At 41.5% G+C, this 22027-nt stretch overlaps 1 protein-coding gene across 1 annotated transcript in view; it reads right to left on the reverse strand.

Moving 5' to 3' along the window:
* Positions 1 to 19368, reverse strand: part of LOC118402859 (sodium- and chloride-dependent glycine transporter 2-like) — a 44249-nt gene extending 24881 nt beyond the window's left edge. Inside the window, exons 1-9 of the mRNA XM_035801201.2 lie at positions 19258 to 19368; positions 17755 to 18225; positions 16425 to 16563; positions 15072 to 15203; positions 14717 to 14890; positions 9892 to 10042; positions 9034 to 9166; positions 8663 to 8797; positions 8437 to 8540 (exon numbers count right to left, since the gene is read on the reverse strand). Of these exons, the coding sequence (XP_035657094.2) occupies positions 8437 to 8540; positions 8663 to 8797; positions 9034 to 9166; positions 9892 to 10042; positions 14717 to 14890; positions 15072 to 15203; positions 16425 to 16563; positions 17755 to 18225; positions 19258 to 19260 (1442 nt within the window). The 5' untranslated portion in view covers positions 19261 to 19368. The remainder of the gene's footprint in view (positions 1 to 8436; positions 8541 to 8662; positions 8798 to 9033; positions 9167 to 9891; positions 10043 to 14716; positions 14891 to 15071; positions 15204 to 16424; positions 16564 to 17754; positions 18226 to 19257) is intronic.
* Between the last annotated feature and the right edge of the window lie 2659 nt (positions 19369 to 22027).

The raw sequence follows: 22027 nt of genomic DNA on the forward strand, positions 1-22027 counted from the left end.
GGAAGCACCAGTGAGAACAGGAAAAAAATCACCCAAATAATAATTCGTGTAATGATAGGCTTCACTGTGCAGTTGTTTCCGAGTGCCCTAGAGAAAAAAAGCGTGTGCAGATTCGTTCCATCCAAATCCTACATGTAAAGAATATTAAAGAATGCATCAGAGATTTATATTTCTTGCAACTTTCTGAAGACGTAACGGCATGGGAATGCCTGGTTCTACCACTTTGTTTCCACAGTCTTTTCCCATAAAACCTTTCAAAATTAAATATTAATAACTGCACAAAGTAGGCAAATCATGATGATTTGTATCACTCAGGGGGTCTTTTATTTAGCAAACTCTGCTATTGCGCATGCAGTATAGAAACCCCTCCAGACTCTTGGGGTGTACAATCAGGGACGTCATGCACCCCAAAAATCTAAGGGGGCATAGAGAATCTCGTATTTTCAAACACCTGAAACAGCTTTTTCCTGCAATCAAGAGCCATAATCAGTACGCTTAATTCTATGTAAAAAATATGTATATTTTCTGCATATCTAAGCATACCTCTTGAGCTGTCTGTATCCTCCTGAGAGGTGGTTATTTAAAAAAAAAAAAAAGTAATATGCTTCTCTGCATCTCTGCTAAAATCTGGGGAAAAGATTGAAAGGAATGAGTCTTATTCGGTACATTTAGTTATTCCTTGCTTTTCTAAAGTCTACCAACCTTGCCAGCAGGATAAGACACAGGTAACTGCCAAAATAATGGAAACACTTGAGTAAATTAGGGATACAAAGTATATTGAAAGCAGGTGCTTCCACACATGGTTCCTGAGTTAATTACGCAAATAACATCCCATCATGCTTAGGGTCATGTATAAAAATGCTTGGCAGACCATTATTTTGGCTACCATAGCTATGCCCCCATAGAATGACAAATTGCTCCATCCATAGGGCATGGGTGGTCAGTGAATGGCTTGATGAACATGAAAACATGCCATGGTGGTCTGTCACCATTATCTGAACCAAATTGAACACTTATGGGAGATTCTGGAGCGGTGCCTGAGACAGCGTTTTCCAGCACCATCAACAAAACCCCAAATTATGGAAATGTCTCATGAAAAATCCCTCCAATAGAGTTCCAGACACTTGTAGAATCTATTCCAAGGTGCATTGAAGTTGTTCTGGCTTCATGGTGAACTCCCTATTAAGATAATTTATGTCTAGTAAATAGTAAAAATAAAGAAAAACCCTTGAATGTGTAGGTGTGTCGAAACTTTTGACTGGTACTGTATATATAGTACCAGTCAAAAGTTTGGACACACCTACTCATTTATCTTTATTTTTACTATTTCCTACATTGTAGGATATTAGTGAAGACATCAACACTATGAAATAGCACATATGGAAACATGTAGTAACCAAAAAAGTGTTAAACAAATACAAATATCTGTTATATTTGATATTCTTCAAAGTAGCCACTCCTTGCCTTGATGACAGCTGTGCACACTCTTTGCATTCTCTCAAACAGCTTCATGAGGTAGTCACCTGGAATGCATTTCAATTAACAGGTGTGCCTTGTTAAAAGTTAATTTGTGGAATTTCTTTCCTTCTTAATGCGTTTGAGCCAATCACTGATTAGGGATATGTGTTATGACAAGGTAGGGTTGGTAAACAGAACAAAAGTCCAAGTATGTGTAATTTAATATATTTATTGTTTGTCAATCTTTTTTATGTATTTGTCTACAACAAGTTTATATATGTTTACAACAAGCAAGGGGAAGATATCAGAATAGGGGCAATGGGGAATAATAACACATTGTACAGAATACATTTGTACTGTAGTGAAGTCATCTCTAGAGTAATGCAAGGTCTCTTTCATGATCATGTGAAACGACAATTGCTATGGAAATGCTGGGATGTGTTTTTCAATGATGTTAAAGGTAATTATGATGCAACGATGACGGTGATACGATATGGATTACAATTATCATCATGAATATTATGGCTAAACGCACTACATGTTACACACATAGACACTCAACCATGCAAATTGGCGGAGTTATTATTTACACATTATAGTCTTACTCTTATACAGGCATCGTACACACTCTCACTAAATCACATCAAATGTCATACATATCAACCTACTCAGATTTACCACACACATAATATCTTGTCTCAATTTTCTAGCATCTGTGGCATTGGCTCACAGGCAAACAGGCAAGGGAATAAAACAAATATTGCTAGAACCTATTTCTTGAATTCAAAATATCAGATTTGAAATCTCAAATTTTGACCGTCATATAACTCTGATGGTAGTAACTTTACAAGCACTAATTATGGTCAGACTGAGAATAGTATCTAGTTATGGTAAGGGGTGAAATAAGTATAGCCAGTTATAATTGTAACGGTTTAGCAGATTATAAAAAAAAGAAGATCAGTCTTTACATGGCTAAAAGAAAAGGAATACAACATATACTGTTTACAGGTGTCACACCCTGACCATAGTTTGTATGTTTCTATGTTTTGTTTGGTCAGGGTGTGATCTGAGTGGGCATTCTATGTTGTGTGTCTAGTTTGTCTGTTTCTGTGTTTGGCCTGATATGGTTCTCAATCAGAGGCAGGTGTTAGTCATTGTCTCTGATTGGGAACCATATTTAGGTAGCCTGTTTGGTGTTGGGTTTTGTGGGTGATTGTTTCCTGTGTTAGTGCCACACTGGACTGTTTTCGGGTTTTCACAGTGTTGGTTTGGTTATATGTTCAGTTTTCTAATTAAAAAACCATGGACAACTACCGCGCTGCATTTTGGTCCTCCTCTCCTTCGACACAAGAATCCCGTTACAACAGGACACTCACTCTATATCCTTAGATGATGTGTGGGAAAAGGAATGGGGTGGTGAAATAATTTTCTGTCATGGACAAAGGAACTCAAAAGTTGTGATGATATTAATTAACAAAAATGTAAATCTGAATGTGCAAATAGTTAGGAATGATTCGCAAGGAAGGTGGATCTTTTTGAATACGAAAGTGGACGAAAAAGAGATTTGGCTCGCAATCTGTGGATTCTATTCGATTAGATAGAAATTGTATGTTAAACATCACATCATAGTTGAAAGATATGTGTTGCGTAGAAACCCGAAGAGGGTGGCAAGCAGAGATAGATGGGATGGGCTTTGGGAAGCTGAGGGTTGGTATGTGGAACTGGAGACAAGTGGGAGTGGAGTTTGTGTGAGAGAATGATGGACAAAGATTTTTTTTTAAATTAAAGTTCAAATAAAACATAAAAGTATGTTTGAATGACACTTGAGGGGCAGTGTTTTTACAACTAATGTTGTTTTCTGTTTTCTTCTGTCTTTTTCTTGTATCTCTTTAGTTAATTCTCTTGGTTGTTGGTGTATTGGGGGGTTCTTGGGGGTGGGGAATGGAATTCATTAAACAAATATATTTTTCTTGTTGAGGGGCAGCTATTGGGGATCTGTGTGGGGATCTTGGAGGGTTTGGGTTCACGGTTTTTGTCCTGATGGGAGATCTGTCAACGTGCCCTTGAGCAAAGCATTGACCCTGTACGCTTCTGTGTGTCACTGACTGGTATGATGACGTAGTTGTTGAGCGGCTTAACTGTAGGTATATTGAGCGGCTTAACTGTAGGTATATTGTAAGTTTAGAGTATATTCAATAAAATAAAATATTAAATTAACAAATAAAAATAAAACATCTCAAGACATCAAGACATTGGTCGCAAATGTGTCTTCCAAATGGGCAATGACCCCAAGCATACTTCCAAAGTTGTGGCAAAATGGCTTAAGTCAAGGTATTGAAGTGGCCATCACAAAGCCCTGACCTCAATCCTATAGAAAATGTGTTGGCAGAACTGAAAAAGCGCTTGCGAGCAAGGAGGCCTACAAACTTGACTCAATTACACCAGCTCTGTCAGGAGGAATGGGCCAAAATGCACCGAACTTATTATGTGAAGCTTGTGGAAGGCTACCCGAAACGTTTGACCCAAGTAAAACAATTTAAAGGCAATGCTGCCAAATACTAATTGAGTGTATGTAAACTTCTGATTCACTGGGAATGTGATTAAGGAAATAAAAGTTGAAATAAATCATTCTCCACTATTATTCTGATACTTCACATTCTTAAAATAAAGTTGTGATCCTAACTGACTTTAGACAGGGAATTTTTACAAGGATTAAATGTTAGGAATTGTAAAAAAAAACTGAGTTTAAATGTATTTTGGTTAAGGTATATGTAAACTTCCAACTTCAACTGTATATATATTCAAAAGTTTGGGGTCACTTCGAAATGTCCTTGTTTTTGAAAGAAAAGCATTTTCTTGTGTCCATTAAAATAACATCAAATTGACCAGAAATACAGTGTAGACATTGTTAATGTTGTAAATGACTATTGTAGCTGGAAACTGCCATTTCTGGGAGGAATGGCCCTAGCCCTCACCCTCTGATCCAACAGGTCCCAGACGTGTTCAATGGGATTGAGATCCGGGCTCTTCACTGTCCATGGCAGAACACTGACATTCCTGTCTTGCAGGAAATCACGCACAGAACGAGCAGTATGACTGGTGGCATTGTCATGCTGGAGGGTCATGTCAGGATGAGCCTGCAGGAAGGGTACCACATGAGGGAGGAGGATGTCTTCCCTGTAACGCACAGCGTTGAGATTGCCTGCAATGACAACAAGCTCAGTCCGATGATGCTGTGACACACCGCCTCAGACCATGACGGACCCTCCACCTCCAAATCGATCCGCTCCAGAGTACAAGCCTTGTAACGCTCATTCCTTCAACGATAAACGCAAATCCTTCTATCACCCCTGGTGAGACAAAACCGTGACTCGTCAGTGAAGAGCACTTTTTTTGCCAGATCCAGCGACGTTGTTGCCGGTGATGTCTGGTGAGGACCTGCCTTACAACAGGCCGACAAGCCCTCAGTCCAGCCTCTCTCAGCCTATTGGGGACAGTCTGAGCACTGATGGAGGGATTGTGCGTTCCTGGTGTAATTCGGGCAGTTGTTGTTGCCATCCTGTACCTGTCCCGCAGGTGTGATATTCGGATGTACCGATCCTGTGCAGGTGTTGTTACATGTGGTCTGCAACTGCGAGGCAAATCAGCTGTCCGTCCTGTCTCCCTGTAGCGCTGATTTTGGTCGTCTCACAGTACGGACATTGCAATTTATTGCCCAGGCCACATCTGTAGTCCTCATGCCTCCTTGCAGCACGCCTAACGCACGTTCACGCAGATGAGCAGGGACCCTGGGCATCTTTCTTTTGGTGTTTTTCAGAGTCAGTAGAAAGGCCTCTTTAGTGTCCTACGTTTTCATAACTGTGACCTTAATTGCCTACCATCTGTAAGCTGTTAGTGTCTTAAAAACCGTTCCACAGATGCATGTTCATTAATTGTTTATTGTTCATTGAACAAGCATGGGAAACAGTGTTTAAACGCTTTACAATGAAGATCTGTGAAGTTATTTGAATTTTTATGAATTATCTTTGAAAGACATGGTCCTGAAAAAGGGACGTTTCTTTAAAAAAAAAAAAAATTACCCCCTTTTCTCCCCAATTTCGTGGTATCCAATTGTTAGTAATTACTATCTTGTCTCATCGCCACAACTCCCTTACAGGATCGGGTGAGACGAAGGTCAAAAGCCATGCGTCCTCCGATACACAACCCAACCAAGCCGCACTGCTTCTTAACACAGCGCGCCTCCAACCCGGAAGCCAGCCGCACCAATGTGTCGGAGGAAACACCGTGCACCTGGCCACCTTGATTAGCGCGCACTGTGCCCGGCCCGCCACAGGGGTCACTGGTGTGCGATGAGACAAGGATATCCCTACCGGCCAAACCCTCCCTAACCCGGACAGCGTTACGCCAATTGTGCGTCTCCCCACGGACCTCCCAGTCGCGGACGGCTGCGACAGAGCCTGGGCGCGAACCCATAAACTCTGGTGGCACAGCTAGCACTGTGCCACCAGGGAGGCCTGGAAGTTTCTTTTTTTGCTGAGTTTATATCGTCAGGATCTCCAGATTTGATGTTGTTCTCCTACATTTTTTAAGTTGGGAGCACCAGTGCTATCAATGATTATAATTTACAAAGTATATTGAAACCAGGTGCTTCCACACAGGTGTGGTTCCTGAGATAATTAAGCAATTAACATCCCACAATGCTTAGGGTTATGTATAAAAATGTCCAGTTGCCCATTATTTTGGCTACCATGGCTAGAAGAGATCTCAGTGGCTTTGAAAGAGGGATCTCAAAGTTTAAAGCGTGTGTGTGTGTGTGTGTGTGTGTGTGTGTGTGTGTGTGTGTGTGTGTGTGTGTGTGTGTGTGTGTGTGTGTGTGTGTGTGTGTGTGTGTGTGTGTGTGTGTGTGTGTGTGTGTGTGTGTGTGTGTGTGTGTGTTTTCGTTTGTTTTAACACCACCGGTGCATGTAATCTCCCATTAGTAATGTTTTACGAAATCCAATTCCAACACACAGCTTCGTGTTAAATGCTGCCTGTTGATTGCAATTGGCCTGTATGGTATTAAAAAAAAAGGTGGCATGTGTTGTTTCAAAAAATATTTGAAATGACCTGAATTCCTACCAAAATTCCTGGATATTATTGATTTCATATCTCTCATTCAAAGTGCTCTGTAGTTTAGTTGGTAGAGCAAGGCGCTTGCAATGCCAGGATAGTGGGTTTGATTCCTGGAACTACCCATACGTGAAATGTATGCATGCATGACTGTAAGTCACTTTGGATAACAGCGGCTGCTGGTATATATTTATACATTATATATATACACTGCTCAAAAAAATAAAGGGAACACTTAAACAACACAATGTAACTCCAAGTCAATCACACTTCTGTGAAATCAAACTGTCCACTTAGGAAGCAACACTGATTGACAATAAATTTCACATGCTGTTGTGCAAATGGAATAGACAACAGGTGGAGATTATAGGAAATTAGCAAGACACCCCCAATAAAGGAGTGGTTCTGCAGGCGGTGACCACAGACCACTTCTCAGTTACTATGCTTCCTGGCTGATGTTTTGGTCACTTTTGAATGCTGGCGGTGCTTTCACTCTAGTGATAGCATGAGACTGAGTCTACAACCCAAACAAGTGGCTCAGGTAGTGCACCTCATCCAGGATGGCACATCAATGCGAGCTGTGACAGGAAGGTTTGCTGTCTGTCAGCGTAGTGTCCAGAGCATGGGGGCGCTACCAGGAGACAGGCCAGTACATCAGTAGACGTGGAGGAGGCCGTAGGAGGGCAACAACCCAGGAGCAGGACCGCTACCTCCACCTTTGGGCATGGAGGAGCAGGAGGAGCACTGCCAGAGCCCTGCAAAATGACCTCGAGCAGGCCACAAATGTGCATGTGTCTGCTCAAACGGTCAGAAACAGACTCCATGAGGGTGGTATGAGGGCCCGACGTCCACAGGTGGGGGTTGTGCTTTACAGCCCAACACCGTGCAGGACGTTTGGCATTTGCCAGAGAACACCAAGATTGTCAAATTCGCCACTGGTGCCCTGTGCTCTTCACAGATGAAAGCAGGTTCACATGGAGCACATGTGACAGACGTGACAGAGTCTGGAGACGCCGTGGAGAACGTTCTGCTGCCTGCAACATCCTCCAGCATGACCGGTTTGGCGGTGGGTCAGTCATGGTGTGGGTGGCATTTCTTTGGGGGGCAGCACAGCCCTCCATGTGCTTGCCAGAGGTAGCCTGACTGCCATTAGGTACCGAGATGAGATCCTTAGACCCCTTGTGAGACCATATACTGGTGCGGTTGGCCCTGGGTTCCTCCTAATGCAAGACAATGCTAGACCTCATGTGGCTGGAGTGTGTCAGCAGTTCCTGCAAGAGGAAGGCATTGATGCTATGGACTGGCCCGCCCGTTTCCCAGACCTGAATCCAATTGAGCACATCTGGGACATCATGTCTCGCTCCATCCACAGACTGGACAGACTGTCCAGGAGTTGGCGGATGCTTTAGTCCAGGTCTGGGAGGAGATCCCTCAGGAGACCATCCGCCACCTCATCAGGAGCATGCCCAGGCGTTGTAGGGAGGTCATACAGGCACGTAAAGTGTTGAATATCTTGCTCCATTATACAGCTGTTACATTTATCAGAACTGTATTTTTTACATTTTATACATTTTGACGACCCTTTCTAAAACAACCGTATGTTGTCATAGAATCACATGTTTACCTTCAAAGCTACATAACATAGTATATTACATAAAGCAGGTTGCTGTGACGACAGCAATTTGAGTCTGCGTCGTGTTGATTGGTAACCTCACTCCTCAGTTTGAAATGTCTCTACCCGCACAATAGAGTTCCTAGCTTTACGGTGGCGCAGCTGGCTAAGATGTTGTCAAGAGGGCGGTCACATGTGATTGCGAGACAGAGGATTCGAGATCACTCCCAGTGGCGGGAGAAGTGAGAAGTGCTTACCTGTAGCAGTTGTTGTGGAACTTGTTGTAAGAAGACAGTGTGATGAGGCCTCCCCAGGCTGCTGACAGAGAGAAGAATATCTGGGTGGCAGCATCCTTCCACACCTAGAGTAACACACACTCACTGTTAGACACAGAAGGATGGGCGGAGAAATGTGTGTGTGTGATCGCATTTGTCTGAGAGTCTATTTGTGTGCCTGTGCGCACTTACGTGTGTGTATGTATACCTTAGCATCATTGAGTTTCTCCCACTTGGGTGTGATGAAGTAGAGGATGCCGTCACCAGCCCCTGGGAGGGTCACTCCTCTGAACAACAGAATGACCAGAACCACATAGGGGAACGTAGCTGTGAAATACACCACCTAGGAGATGGGAGAGGAAGAACAAAACAAAGGGAGAGTTAGCAGGTTGTGTGATAATGCACTGATTCAACACTTTTAGTTTAAAAACAAACCCACTTGAGAGCAACATTACATATTAATTCACAGAACTAAACACTTTCTTTTATGGTTCTGGGATTTCACAGAGGGAAATTATTCAAATCCAAAGGAGGTTAAAGGAGGTACCACATGAGCAGAGAGAGAGATATTTCTCTTACTTTCCCTGATGACTTGATTCCTTTGGCAAGGGAGAGGTAGACTATCAACCAGGCCAGCAACAAGCAGCCTGCGAGGGGCCAGCGGATGTCTCCAGGGTACTCTATCCCTTTGGAGATGTGCAAGACATTATACCTAGAGAGAGAGAGAGAGAGAGAGAGAGAGAGAGAGAGAGAGAGAGAGAGAGAGAGAGAGAGAGAGAGAGAGAGAGAGAGAGAGAGAGAGAGAGAGAGAGAGAGAGAGAGAGAGAGAGAGAGAGAGAGAGAGAGAGAGAGAGAGAGAGAGAGAGAGAGAGAGAGAGAGAGAGAGAGAGAGAGAGAGAGAGAGAGAGAGAGAGAGAGAGAGAGAGAGAGAGAGAGAGAGAGAGAGAGAGAGAGAGAGAGAGAGAGAGAGAGAGAGAGAGAGAGAGAGAGAGAGAGAGAGAGAGAGAGAGAGAGAGAGAGAGAGAGAGAGAGAGAGAGAGAGAGAGAGAGAGAGAGAGAGAGAGAGAGAGAGAGAGAGAGAGAGAGAAGGTTATTTCCCAATCACATAAAACAGTTATTTCAGATCTGACATTTATTATTCCTACATGTCAATCAATAGCGGGAAATCATAGTGTCTATACAGCCCACTAACTGTGTCCTAATTATGTTAGAAAGGAAGTATCATCAGCCAACAGGCCTACTTCAAACATAGAGCCTCTATGTAAATATGATGCAAGTTATTATTATTATTATTTTTTATTATTACTATATTTGTATTGAATTATTTTTTAGCTGTTGTATTGTTTGCAAGGAAAGCTTGCAAGTATGCATTTCATTATACTGTGTACACTACACTGTATCCTTTGCATATGAAAAATAAACTTTGATTTGACTTACTTGAAGTACTCCTCGCTGGGGCTGACGTAAGTTTTGTTATCCGGATAGGTCATGTTAACCAGTTTGGTCAGGTTTCCAATGGCTTGAGCCGACAGGCAGAACGAGCTGTTCTTTACAGAGGTGATGTTTTTATCATGGAGGATGCACGTGTCTGTCACAACCAGGACAGACAGACAGACAGGTTTACATTCACTGTATCGAATCAGAGAAAATAAATATCTCAACAGTGACAGACAGACAGACATCTTTATAATCTGGTTTAAAAACTGTATCAACACTCACAATTTTCTCAGGTGGTGGGTATAATGTAGAATAGATTCTTGCCAAGCATGTTTTATGTGTGTAATGGTTATTTTTCTTGTAACAGAACTGTAAATACCAGTTGTGCTTATTATGAAATAACCTTTTTTTTCCCAAATGTAGCGTACACTTAGAATAAACATAGAAACGTTAATCATGTTTGACAGAGTAGATCTAATTTCGCTTTGTATAATCATCATAAGTTTGTTATATTACCAATTAAACCTACGGGTTGACACAGCCTCAATGCCAGTGCAGACTCCTCAGAGGAGGAAGGGGAGGACCATCCTCCTCAGTGAATTTCATTTAAAAAATGTAACATTTAAAAATGTATAATTTTTAGATAAAACTATACTAAATATAATCACGTCACCAAATAATAGATTAAAACACAATATTTTGCAAAAAATGTCTACAGTAGCCTCAACGGCACTCTGTAGGATAGCATGGTGTAGCTGGAGGACATCTAGCTTCCATCCTCCTATGAGTACATAGACTACAATACAAAACCTAGGAGGCTCATGGTTCCATAGACTTACACAGTAATTATGACAACTTCCGGAGGACATCCTCCAACCTATCAGAGCTCTTGTAGCATGAACTGACATGTTGTCAACCCAATCAAAGGATCAGAGAATTAATCTAATACTGAAAGCATAAGCTACAGCTAGCTAGCACTGCAGTGCAAAAAAATGTGATGAGTAGTTGACTCAGAGAGAGAAAGAAAATAGTTTTCAACTAATTCATTTCTTCCTAAATGAAGGAGAAGCAAGAGAGAAATAGAGAGAGAGATTTAGATTTAGTTCTATTACCTATGCTGCCTATGATGTTACTTTAGCTAATATGGTGACAATGATGTAGGCTGGGTGTAGCGGTTTGGCTTGGAAAGTTTTTTTTGCCTGGTCATACAGCTGATGTCTTGTGCATTGAAGTCCACAAGTGAAGGGAAGAGGTGAAAGGAGGAGAGCACATAACGTAGATGCGAGAAGGAATACAATGTGGCTGCTATGAACCTGAGAACTGTATTTACCCATGATCAGGGGTGTAGCAGTCATTTTGGCCTGTTTATGAGTTGTGTATATGTTGTCTGACAAGGGTTGTTCTGACTTGTTTTGTACACTAGAGAGCACTATATGTTGGGGTCATGGGTCACTGGTCATGTGTGCATATATGATATGCAGCTGTTCAGGGAAGCTAGAAACAATTATACACAAGGCAGTTAGAAAAGCCAAGGCTAGCTTTTTCAAGCAGAAATTTGCTTCCTGCAACACTAACTCAAAAAAGTTCCGGGACGCTGTAAAGTCCATGGAGAATAAGAACACCTCCTCCCAGCTGCCCACTGCACTTGAAGATAGGAAACACTGTCACCACTGATAAATCCACCATAATTGAGAATTTCAATAAGCATTTTTCTACGGCTGGCCATGCTTTCCACCTGGCTACTCCTACCCCAGTTAACAGCACTGCACCCCCAACAGCAACTCGCCCAAGCCTTCCCCATTTCTCCTTCTCCCAAATCCGTTCAGCTGATGTTCTGAAAGAGCTGCAAAATATGGACCCCTACAAATCAGCCGTGCTAGACAATCTGGACCCTTTCTTTCTAAAATTATCTGCCAAAATTGTTGCCACCCTTATTACTAGCCTGTTCAACTTCTCTTTCGTGTCATCTGCGATTCCCAAAGATTGGAAAGCAGCTGCGGTCATCCCCCTCTTCAAAGGGGGGGACACTCTTGACCCAAACTGCTACAGACCTATATCTATCCTACCATGCCTTTCTAAGGTCTTCGAAAGCCAAGTCAACAAACAGATTACCGACCATTTCGAATCTCACCATACCTTCTCTGCTATGCAATCTGGTTTCAGAGCTGGCCATGGGTGCACCTCAGCCACGCTCAAGGTCCTAAACGATATCTTAACCGCCATCGATAAGAAACATTACTGTGCAGCCGTATTCATTGATCTGGCCAAGGCTTTCGACTCTGTCAATCACCACATCCTCATCGGCAGACTCGACAGCCTTGGTTTCTCAAATGATTGCCTCGCCTGGTTCACCAACTACTTCTCTGATAGAGTTCAGTGTGTCAAATCGGAGGGTCTGCTGTCCTGACCTCTGGCAGTCTCTATGGGGGTGCCACAGGGTTCAATTCTTGGACCGACTCTCTTCTCTGTATACATCAATGAGGTCGCTCTTGCCGCTGGTGAGTCTCTGATCCAACTCTACGCAGACGACACCATTCTGTATACTTCTGGCCCTTCTTTGGACACTGTGTTAACAACCCTCCAGGCAAGCTTCAATGCCATACAACTCTCCTTCCGTGGCCTCCAATTGCTCTTAAATACAAGTAAAACTAAATGCATGCTCTTCAACCGATCGCTACCTGCACCTACCCGCCTGTCCAACATCACTACTCTGGATGGCTCTGACTTAGAATACGTGGACAACTACAAATACTTAGGTGTCTGGTTCGACTGTAAACTCTCCTTCCAGACCCATATCAAACATCTCCAATCCAAAGTTAAATCTAGAATTGGCTTCTTATTTCGCAACAAAGCATCCTTCACTCATGCTGCCAAACATACCCTTGTAAAACTGACCATCCTACCAATCCTCGACTTTGGCGATGTCGTTTACAAAATAGCCTCCAATACCCTACTCAACAAATTGGATGCAGTCTATCACAGCGCAATCCGTTTTGTCACCAAAGCCCCATATACTACCCACCATTGCGACCTGTACGCTCTCGTTGGCTGGCCCTCGCTTCATACTCGTCGCCAAACCCACTGGCTCCATGTCATCTACAAGACCCTGCTAGGTAAAGTCCCCCCTTATCTCAGCTCGCTGGTCACCATAGCATCTCCCACCTGTAGCACACGCTCCAGCAGGTATATCTCTCTAGTCACCCCCAAAACCAATTCTTTCTTTGGACGCCTCCCCTTCCAGTTCTCTGCTGCAAATGACTGGAACGAACTACACAAATCTCTGAAACTGGAAAAACTTATCTCCCTCACTAGCTTTAAGCACCAACTGTCAGAGCAGCTCACATATTACTGCACCTGTACATAGCCCACCTATAATTTAGCCCAAACAACTACCTCTTTCCCAACTGTATTTAATTTATTTATTTATTTTTCTCCTTTGCACCCCATTATTTTTATTTCTACTTTGCACATTCTTCCATTGCAAAACTACCATTCCAGTGTTTTACTTGCTATATTGTATTTACTTTGCCACCATGGCCTTTTTTTGCCTTTACCTCCCTTCTCACCTCATTTGCTCACATTGTATATAGACTTGTTTATACTGTATTATTGACTGTATGTTTGTTTTACTCCATGTGTAACACTGTGTCGTTGTATCTGTCGAACTGCTTTGCTTTATCTTGGCCAGGTCGCAATTGTAAATGAGAACTTGTTCTCAACTTGCCTACCTGGTTAAATAAAGGTGAAATAAATCAAATAAAAATATAGGTAGCACAGGTGACCAGGAAGGTTTAGCACAGGTAAGGGGAGAGCACATACAGTTCTTACCGTATAACATAGATGGCTTATAGAATGCATCTCTCTGCACCTTTTGTGTAGGAGCTATTTATATTTATATACACAATAAATGGGAACGCCACCCCAAAAGAGTAACGTTTGGAAAGCTGATTTTTAACCTATCGCTGTTACATTTAACTGGGTGAATGGATTATGAATGACAGTCATCCAATATGCTGTAATAGAAATAAGGCCATGCTCATAAAAAAAATCATCTGAAATGGCACTGACCGCCACTGATCAATGCTATTCAAGGATACAGAGGAGAAAGACCAGGGAGATTACAGTTACTGTAATTGAACAGGAGAGGGCAGTCTGGCGCACACTGCGGCACTGCAGCAACTGTACTACAGTAAATGTGTCAAGCAAGCAACTTTTGTGCCGAATTCACTAAAATGCAACAGACAAAACAGGCATTTTCTTAATCAAATTTCGATTTTTATTTTTTTTCCACCATGCAACTAGGAGAAAATTATCCGGTCATACTGGGAGCCTTTATTTTATCAATTTATCCTCTTTTTTAAACAATAAATTGTAGCCCAATCTAACCTAAAAAAAACAATTACTCATAATTGCACCAGTGAAAAACGACTTTGTCTACTTAGCCTACACCTTAATATGGAAAATACACATTTTGTATAACTGCTTTGTGCTCATGACGTGTTTAGGGTAGAATAAAGATATAATCAGGAGAAAAAACATCACACATGTAACCTACACACAGTTGAAAAAAGAACTTGAGACCCACAGAAGAAATATAAAAATCTATATAATAAACCTAGTAAGCAAAAGTAGCACTTTTGGATGTAAATTAAACTCGAAAACATTGCTTAAAATAACTGGCCACTCAACACTATAGGTCAGGTTACAGAAAGAGACCTTAGCTGAGGGGTGCGTTGCGCATTGCGCAATGGTGATGGGATGCCTATGTGTATGTGTGTGCGTGCATGCATGATAGTGTGTGCGTTCTGGCGCATTGTGGTCTTACCTAAGAGAAGCATGTCTTTGTCCTTACAGTCCAACGTGTTCCACTCGTTCTTACAGTTAGCCCATGGCAGTGAGCCCTTCAACGAAGCGAACAGGTAGTACAGTGTCCAGCACATAATAATGTTATAGTATATGGCTATCAAGACAGATATTATCAACATGGCAATCCCGCAACCTAAAATAAATAAATGAGACGAAATATATAAATTACTCTTAAGCAGGCAGAGGAGCTTGATCAAAAGTGATTATATCATAATAAGTAGTTTTCATTTTTTTTTCTGAAGTTCGAGTATGTTACAAGTTTTAAATACGTTACTTTATGAGTTTGGATCGCAGCCTGTATATGCGCAGTTTACCTTGCAGAGCCGGGATGGCTTTCCACACGGACACGGGGCCCTGGCTGGCAAACTGACCCAGGGAAACCTCCAATAAAAAGATAGGGATCCCGGCGAGGCACAACATTATCAGGTAGGGGATCAAAAAAGCACCTATATACACAGGGAAACGGGGAAGCATTTCAAAGTAGCGCACAGGTACAACTGAAAAGAGATTACTCAAACTTGGCACACATGATTTAAACAGAAGGCTATAATAGACTTAAATCGACTTCCTTTCTCATGAAATAAAGAGATTATGTATAACGGGTAATAATGAAATAAATGTGACATATTACTAGGGCTATATTTCTATTTAGTTTGGTCTACACTCTATGCATTATTATATTGTAGTTACCTTATACAACTAATTAGGCTACATGCAAGGGAAGCAAATAAGTATAACACCTGCGTTGTAAACCTTCATTCATAAGTTAGGTTGTAGCAACCTCATGATGGGTATAGGGAAAATTTGAGTATCAGTATCATGCCTTAACCTATCGCTGGATAAGTGAATGACACTTATCCAATATGCTGTAATAGAAAAAAAACCATTATAAAAAATCACGTGTTATACTTATTTACTTACTTACTTACTTAGTTATACTTATTTATTTGCTTCCTTTGCATGTAACCTAATTAGTTGTATAAGGTAATTAATGAGTGTAGACCAAACTAAATTGAAATGAAGATAGGCCTAGAAATAATAATAATAATCACAATAATATACATAATATTTTATTTACAGATCTGATTATCAATCATAAAGCCTAAATAAATGAACTAAAATCCACGAGAAAGAGTAGTCTCCTAGAAGCTGAAAAAATAATGTTAGCTAGACGCGTTCTATAACTGTTTAGAAAATGTGTCATAATAAAAAGTCGCCTATTTTCTTTGAGAACAGAAAGCAAACAAACAGGATAGTCAATAATATGTTTTCCGACACTCATTTAAACTCCAATGATATAGCCTAGCAAGTGAATTATTTTAAAGTCATGTATTTTCGTTTGACAATGTTAAAATACGTTAAGCATACTGCTGTTTAAACCATGGCAAAACAACCATACAAATCATCCACGATATGAACACAATTAAATCGACTTATTGCCATTGTGTTCCTCGAATTTAATTAAATCGTCAATTTCGTTCATATCAATTATGGGTGATGCCAAACATCTAAATCTATCATTGTGGAGCAATGGAATATCTAAGTCAAATAACATTGATACATTTTGGGATACGTTTGATTTATTTTCCGCATTTAGGTGCTTGTGCATTTACAACTTTAGTGACATTTGCAGTGCAGGTACATTCTCAACTCAACACTCCCCTTACCTCCACCATTTTGGAAGGCAAGGTATGGAAACCTCCACACGTTTCCCAGTCCCACGGCATAACCAACCATGGACAGGATGAAATCCAATTTATTAGTCCAGTTTCCCCTGGCCTTATTTTCATCTCCACTCTCGTCCTCCTGGGAAAAACAGTGGATTTTAGTGCTTTCATGTACATTAAGTAACCATATTGGACTTCAATTTAGTATAGCCTATCATTAAAACGTCTCAGATCCCAAAACCCTTGCCTTTCTGGGCGAACGATTCGTTTCGTTATTCGATCTATTAAATTGGCCACAAGTGTAGGCTATTTGCAACAGTCAGAAAATACAAATGCACTCCGCTTCAACGCACACAACAATCGCGGGAATACCACTATTTGATTGATGCGAGCATTTTAAAACATGACAGGACAAATTCATATGAATATTCATAAATACGGATCATTCAAATGTCCTCATTTCTGATTCCGTGCCAAGAGGGGTAGGAGAGAGGGGTAGGGAGACCGGGACCAAGCTTATCAATGGAGCACTGTCAGAAAGGCGCACGGGCGGGAGACTAGAGTGAGAGGAGGAGAGTGGCAAGGAATTCCCTCGCGGGGATTGGAACAATGGGCAGAATGCGCAGCCTTATGTAACCCATTGCCAAGCGCTGTCATGGGTTTACTGAGACCAATCCCGAGAGAGCATGATGCGGGGTTTCTATCCCTCTTTCTATCTATACCTGACACACGGAGCAGCGCAGTGCGGGGGGATATACCATTACCGTACGCTGATACACAAACAACCATTTTACAGTAGGCATATTCCTTTATCTGACTGCAGTGGGAAGATTATTTCCATTCAGCACTTTCAGGAGGACGTTTTAGACCAACTCTATATTTTGATAATTACCTACAATAACTGGGAATTATTCTAAACTATTATATTGGTGAATTCTATTCGATTTATAGACAATTGCAACCTATGGTTACTGCATCTGGCAATCGCAAATTGAAACGCACTTGAATAGGCTATATAGATCATATTCTCTCAAATCACCCATCAGCGTCAGGCTCCAGAGCTGCACTATCTCAGGAGTCCCATGGGACCGTAATTACAACTTCTCAGCCGCAGCATGTCACCCCCACCTCGGCCTCCTTATCCGTGAAAGACCCGATAACACCACAGCCAATTCTCTATTTTAATAGGCAATACAGGTTGCATGTCAGATAGATCACCATTCGCTCCAAACCGCGGTTCGTCTTGTAATCCAGAAACCCCCCTCTAAACTCTCCTGACCCCGGTTGGGCTATCCTCCCGTATCGAAATAATTCGTTTGAGCCCACTTACCCCCGTCACCGCGCCGGGCTGAACAGACGTGTTGCCATCTGCGCCCAGAATGATGGTGGTCTGACTCATGGTGGTCCAGTTGCCCGACGCATTGTTGTGATCCCCGGTAGCTCGAAGCGGGTCCCCGCACTGGACAGGGACAACCCGGGCAGCAGAACCACCAACTGAGCTGGTGGAATCCTTACGTAAGGCCGAGTTCGCAGCCACGGATCCAGGCACCGCCGGAGCGGCATTTTTAAATGTTCCATAGACTTTACTGACTTCTCCCGGTTTATTTTCCGTGGGACAGAAAGTTTTGCTCTCGTTGGATGGTACTGGCTGAGGGGCCGGGTAAGCGGCGGACGTTTGGTTAAGGGCATTATACGGTTTGTTTGCTGAAACTCCCACCGCTCCCTCCGGCTGGTGCAACGGTTTAAAACCGGTAGGAGCATTGGCCGGCTGTTTGGTCATCTCTCTCTGGTCGGAGAAATCCTGCAAAATGTAATTTACAGATGAGGCTTAGCACACAAGACAAGGGATAAAACAAATATATAAAACGGTTTTACAAACAGAAACACTTTAAGATGCATTTACCAGGTCGGTGTTAGCACTACTAGGCTATGAATTGAGAATGAAATGATTTTAGCGCTACTATGTTCAGATCAAACCTATAGGCTAATCACCTACAATAAAAACGAATGCAGCAGTGGTGGTTGTTTCTGCAGTATTTTAAAAGCCCTTTGTCGCATGTTTTGGTTCCGCTGCTCTGGGCTTCAGATCACGGTCTGCGGGAGTTTGCTTCTCCTGTTCGCAAGATTCTTTAATTTTACGCCCCATTCCCCCCATGTCATTCAGCTCCACACAGCTACTGATTTTTATGGGCAATAGACAAGCTGCCGGGCTCTTGACAGCTCCCCTCTCCCTGGCAGGCATATATGATCACTGGCACCAGGCTACAGCTCTGAGAGGACCCGGGCGTGCAGAAATACAAATGACTATCTCCGCATATATTGCCTAACCAAGAGGAAACAAAGCAATATAAGAGAGCGCGGGATTTCTAAACACAAACGTGCTACATTTAAATTGAAGTTTAAAAAAAAATGTAAAAAGAGATACCGTTTCTATGTGTTTTATCTAGCACCTTGCATATAGGCTATTAAAAGGACACGCTCTGGTTTCGTTTCTCTTAAATTGAAAACAAATACATTCAAGACAATTAGCCCTACTTGAAGTGCTTGATTGGAAAATATCGAACGAAATACAAGTGTTTTCGATTAAACTGAATGCATCTTTTGCTCAGAGATTGCAAAGTGAATGCAAGTTGTGAAAAGTTTTTGCACAATGGACAACGCACAACGCGGCTACTAAATATAACCTATTATCCAGCGCGCAGTTTGAATAAACGAAAATATTTCAACAAAACGAACTTAGGCTGCTTCAACCATTTAGATACAATAAGATAACTTGAATGACAAATGCAATGTAGAATTCCAAAAAAAGAAACAAAGTATTTAACCTACTCACCATTTGTGAAGATGCTTAAGACGTGCTGATGTTGAAAAACAGCTGTAAAGAGAACTGGAAGAAGTAGGAGTGGATTTGGCCGTGCTCAGTGTAAAGCTTTCTATACCTCAGTGGGAAAGATTGGGTTTGCGTCAGTGCGGAGCAAGGTGCCCTTCGCTTGACATTTTCTTGATAATAAGAGTTTGATAAATCATTGGCCTTGGATTCTGATTTTTAAAGCGACACCGGGCGAAGACGCGCAGGATCGTGCCCATGTTGTCCACGCACATGCCGCTCAGTGTGTGCGTGTTTGGACTGACTCATTCACCAGCTGATTAATAATACACTTTTCTCGAGGGCATGTGTACGTACAGACGCGCTTGGGAGGATTTGCATGTAGGTCTACATACATTTTGGGGATGGAGAATGCATGCAAGCACTGCAATTCGTGAGCGAAAATGTACCATTCGTGGGAGATACGACACTGATGGGGAAACTATTTCGTTAAATGGTTTCTATTTTTGCTAAACTATGGGGTTTATTGTGTTGTAAATATGCCTACTTTGCGTTTATGCTAATGAACATTTCTTAAGAAAGTAATATGTTGAAAACACTGAACATGTAGCTTTACATCTAGTATCATATATTACTTCTTTGGCCTATATTTTAATATTAGGAACACATAATTATATAGGCTACGACATATGATTATCAATATTAAAATGTGATTTTTCGTTTCCATAAAGCCTGTGTTAGTCAATATTTTTTTACAGGCTATTCAGTTTGGGCTATACTGTATATGTATCAAAAGTTATGAGTATCCACCATAACAATTATTTACACCATTATCCTTGTACAAATATTTCTGAAGTGTGTGATGACAAACACTGCAGACTGCCGCAACGTATTTTTTTAAAGCCTCCGGGCTATATATAGGCATTACTATGCTTCAAGGAATTTAAGCACACATGCGATATAGGGTTATACGTTTCTGTGTGCGTCACCGAGACAAGCACTGATCAATTGTAGAAAAAAAGTGGGCGAGGTCTTCATGAAACGACTGAAGCTACTCATTTGTTAATCTCTTACGCAAGAAGGACATTTATTTTTTATTTTTACACGTGGTCATTGGGGTATCGCGCTACACTGGATGCTTTGGAACTTTCCCAGCACCACAAATAGCCTGCCCTAAAATACTGCATTGCGGACGGCATTGTTCATCTTTTTCTTCCTTGTTAACGAAATGTAGCCCTCATTCAAAATTGGTTCATTCTCGTGTGAAAAATACCCGATGAGCATCCTATTGTGTTGTTATTCAGACAACTGTTATGCAACCAACCCAAACCCCTGAGAAAGATAAATAATCCGAATAACACCCAACCCGGCTGAAACGGTCCACCGATCTCGCAGTGTCTACGAGCGCGTCACTGTAGTCCGCGTGCTTTATTAAATGTGCGATAATCACCTGCACGCAGAGCTGCGCCCGTGTGGCGAGCGCACCTCGTAAATCTGGGCCGTAACAGATAAGGGCCTCTCGCTGCAAAATTAGCTGGCTGCTCCAAGGTTTAATTACTTTGTCAACAGGGAATAATTGTAATTGATTTTTGCCCCTCTTTCCTTGTACTTCTCACACCTTCCCCAAGACACAGAATGGGAGACGGCAGGAGACGTACTTTGAGTTCCCACTGTGGGGGAACCTTTTTGAAATGTAGGGTTCCTCGAGGAACCTTATTGAAAATAACAATAAAAAAGGATTAAAAACCTTACGTTTTTGAACATTTTATTATTGACGACATTTAGCAATAATAATAAAAAAAATAATAGCCTAATAATAAATATAATCTAATGACACAAAACATCCATGGGTAATTTAAGATTTGTCAAATGTGTAGACCAATGTTGACATTTTAATTAGGTCTATTAAACATTAAACAACAATAATAAAAATGAAAACAATAAATCCAAAACAAAACAACAAGCCCATACTTTGGAGCAAACACTTTAAAAAAAATACATTTATATATTATTATATTATATTATCCATATATTCCATAGATATTATATTCGGAAAGTTTAAGATCTTGAAGTGGGTATGGCGTTACTTTAATGCAACACTTCACACATGGAAAGATTTGATTTGTGCTAATCAAATATTCACCGGTGTGACAGCAAAGTATGCTATAGTCCAAATTCTGATTAAAAACAAATTACATAACCAGTTACCAACCACCACAGACAGATGAAGGCATGGAGTTGCATAGTCTGGGTGAAGCCCTGGAGAACACCCTATTGCCAAAACGGTGGAGGTTGGATTTGGAGATGATGAGATCAGAGGAGGCTGGTGGGAGGAGGTATAGGAGAACAGGCTCATTTCTGGCCCCCACTGAAGGCCAGGCACTCTTTATTGCCTTATATTTTGGCTCAGGCAGAAAACATTGTTTGATGTAGTGATATTTCAGATAATCTGTAAGCAAGACATGTCATGGAAATCAGGTGGCGTTGGCATGTATTTGCACTATTGTTAAAGTTTTGTTGGTGACCTGGGATGCAGAAATCACTGAGCAGAGCTATAATTCTATAATGCAACATACAGTTCCTTCAGAAAGTATTCACACCCCTTTACTTTTTCCACTATTTTTTTGTGTTACAGCTTGCGTTTAAAATTGATTACGTTGAGCTGTTGTGTCATTGATCTACACACAATACCCCATAATGTCAGTGGAATTTTTTTTCTAGGACATTTTAGAAAGTAATAAAAAATGTAATGCTGAAATGTCTTGAGTCAATAAGT

The sequence above is a fragment of the Oncorhynchus keta genome, chromosome 2 (genome assembly GCF_023373465.1).
Source record: "Oncorhynchus keta strain PuntledgeMale-10-30-2019 chromosome 2, Oket_V2, whole genome shotgun sequence".
Lineage (NCBI taxonomy): Eukaryota > Metazoa > Chordata > Actinopteri > Salmoniformes > Salmonidae > Oncorhynchus > Oncorhynchus keta.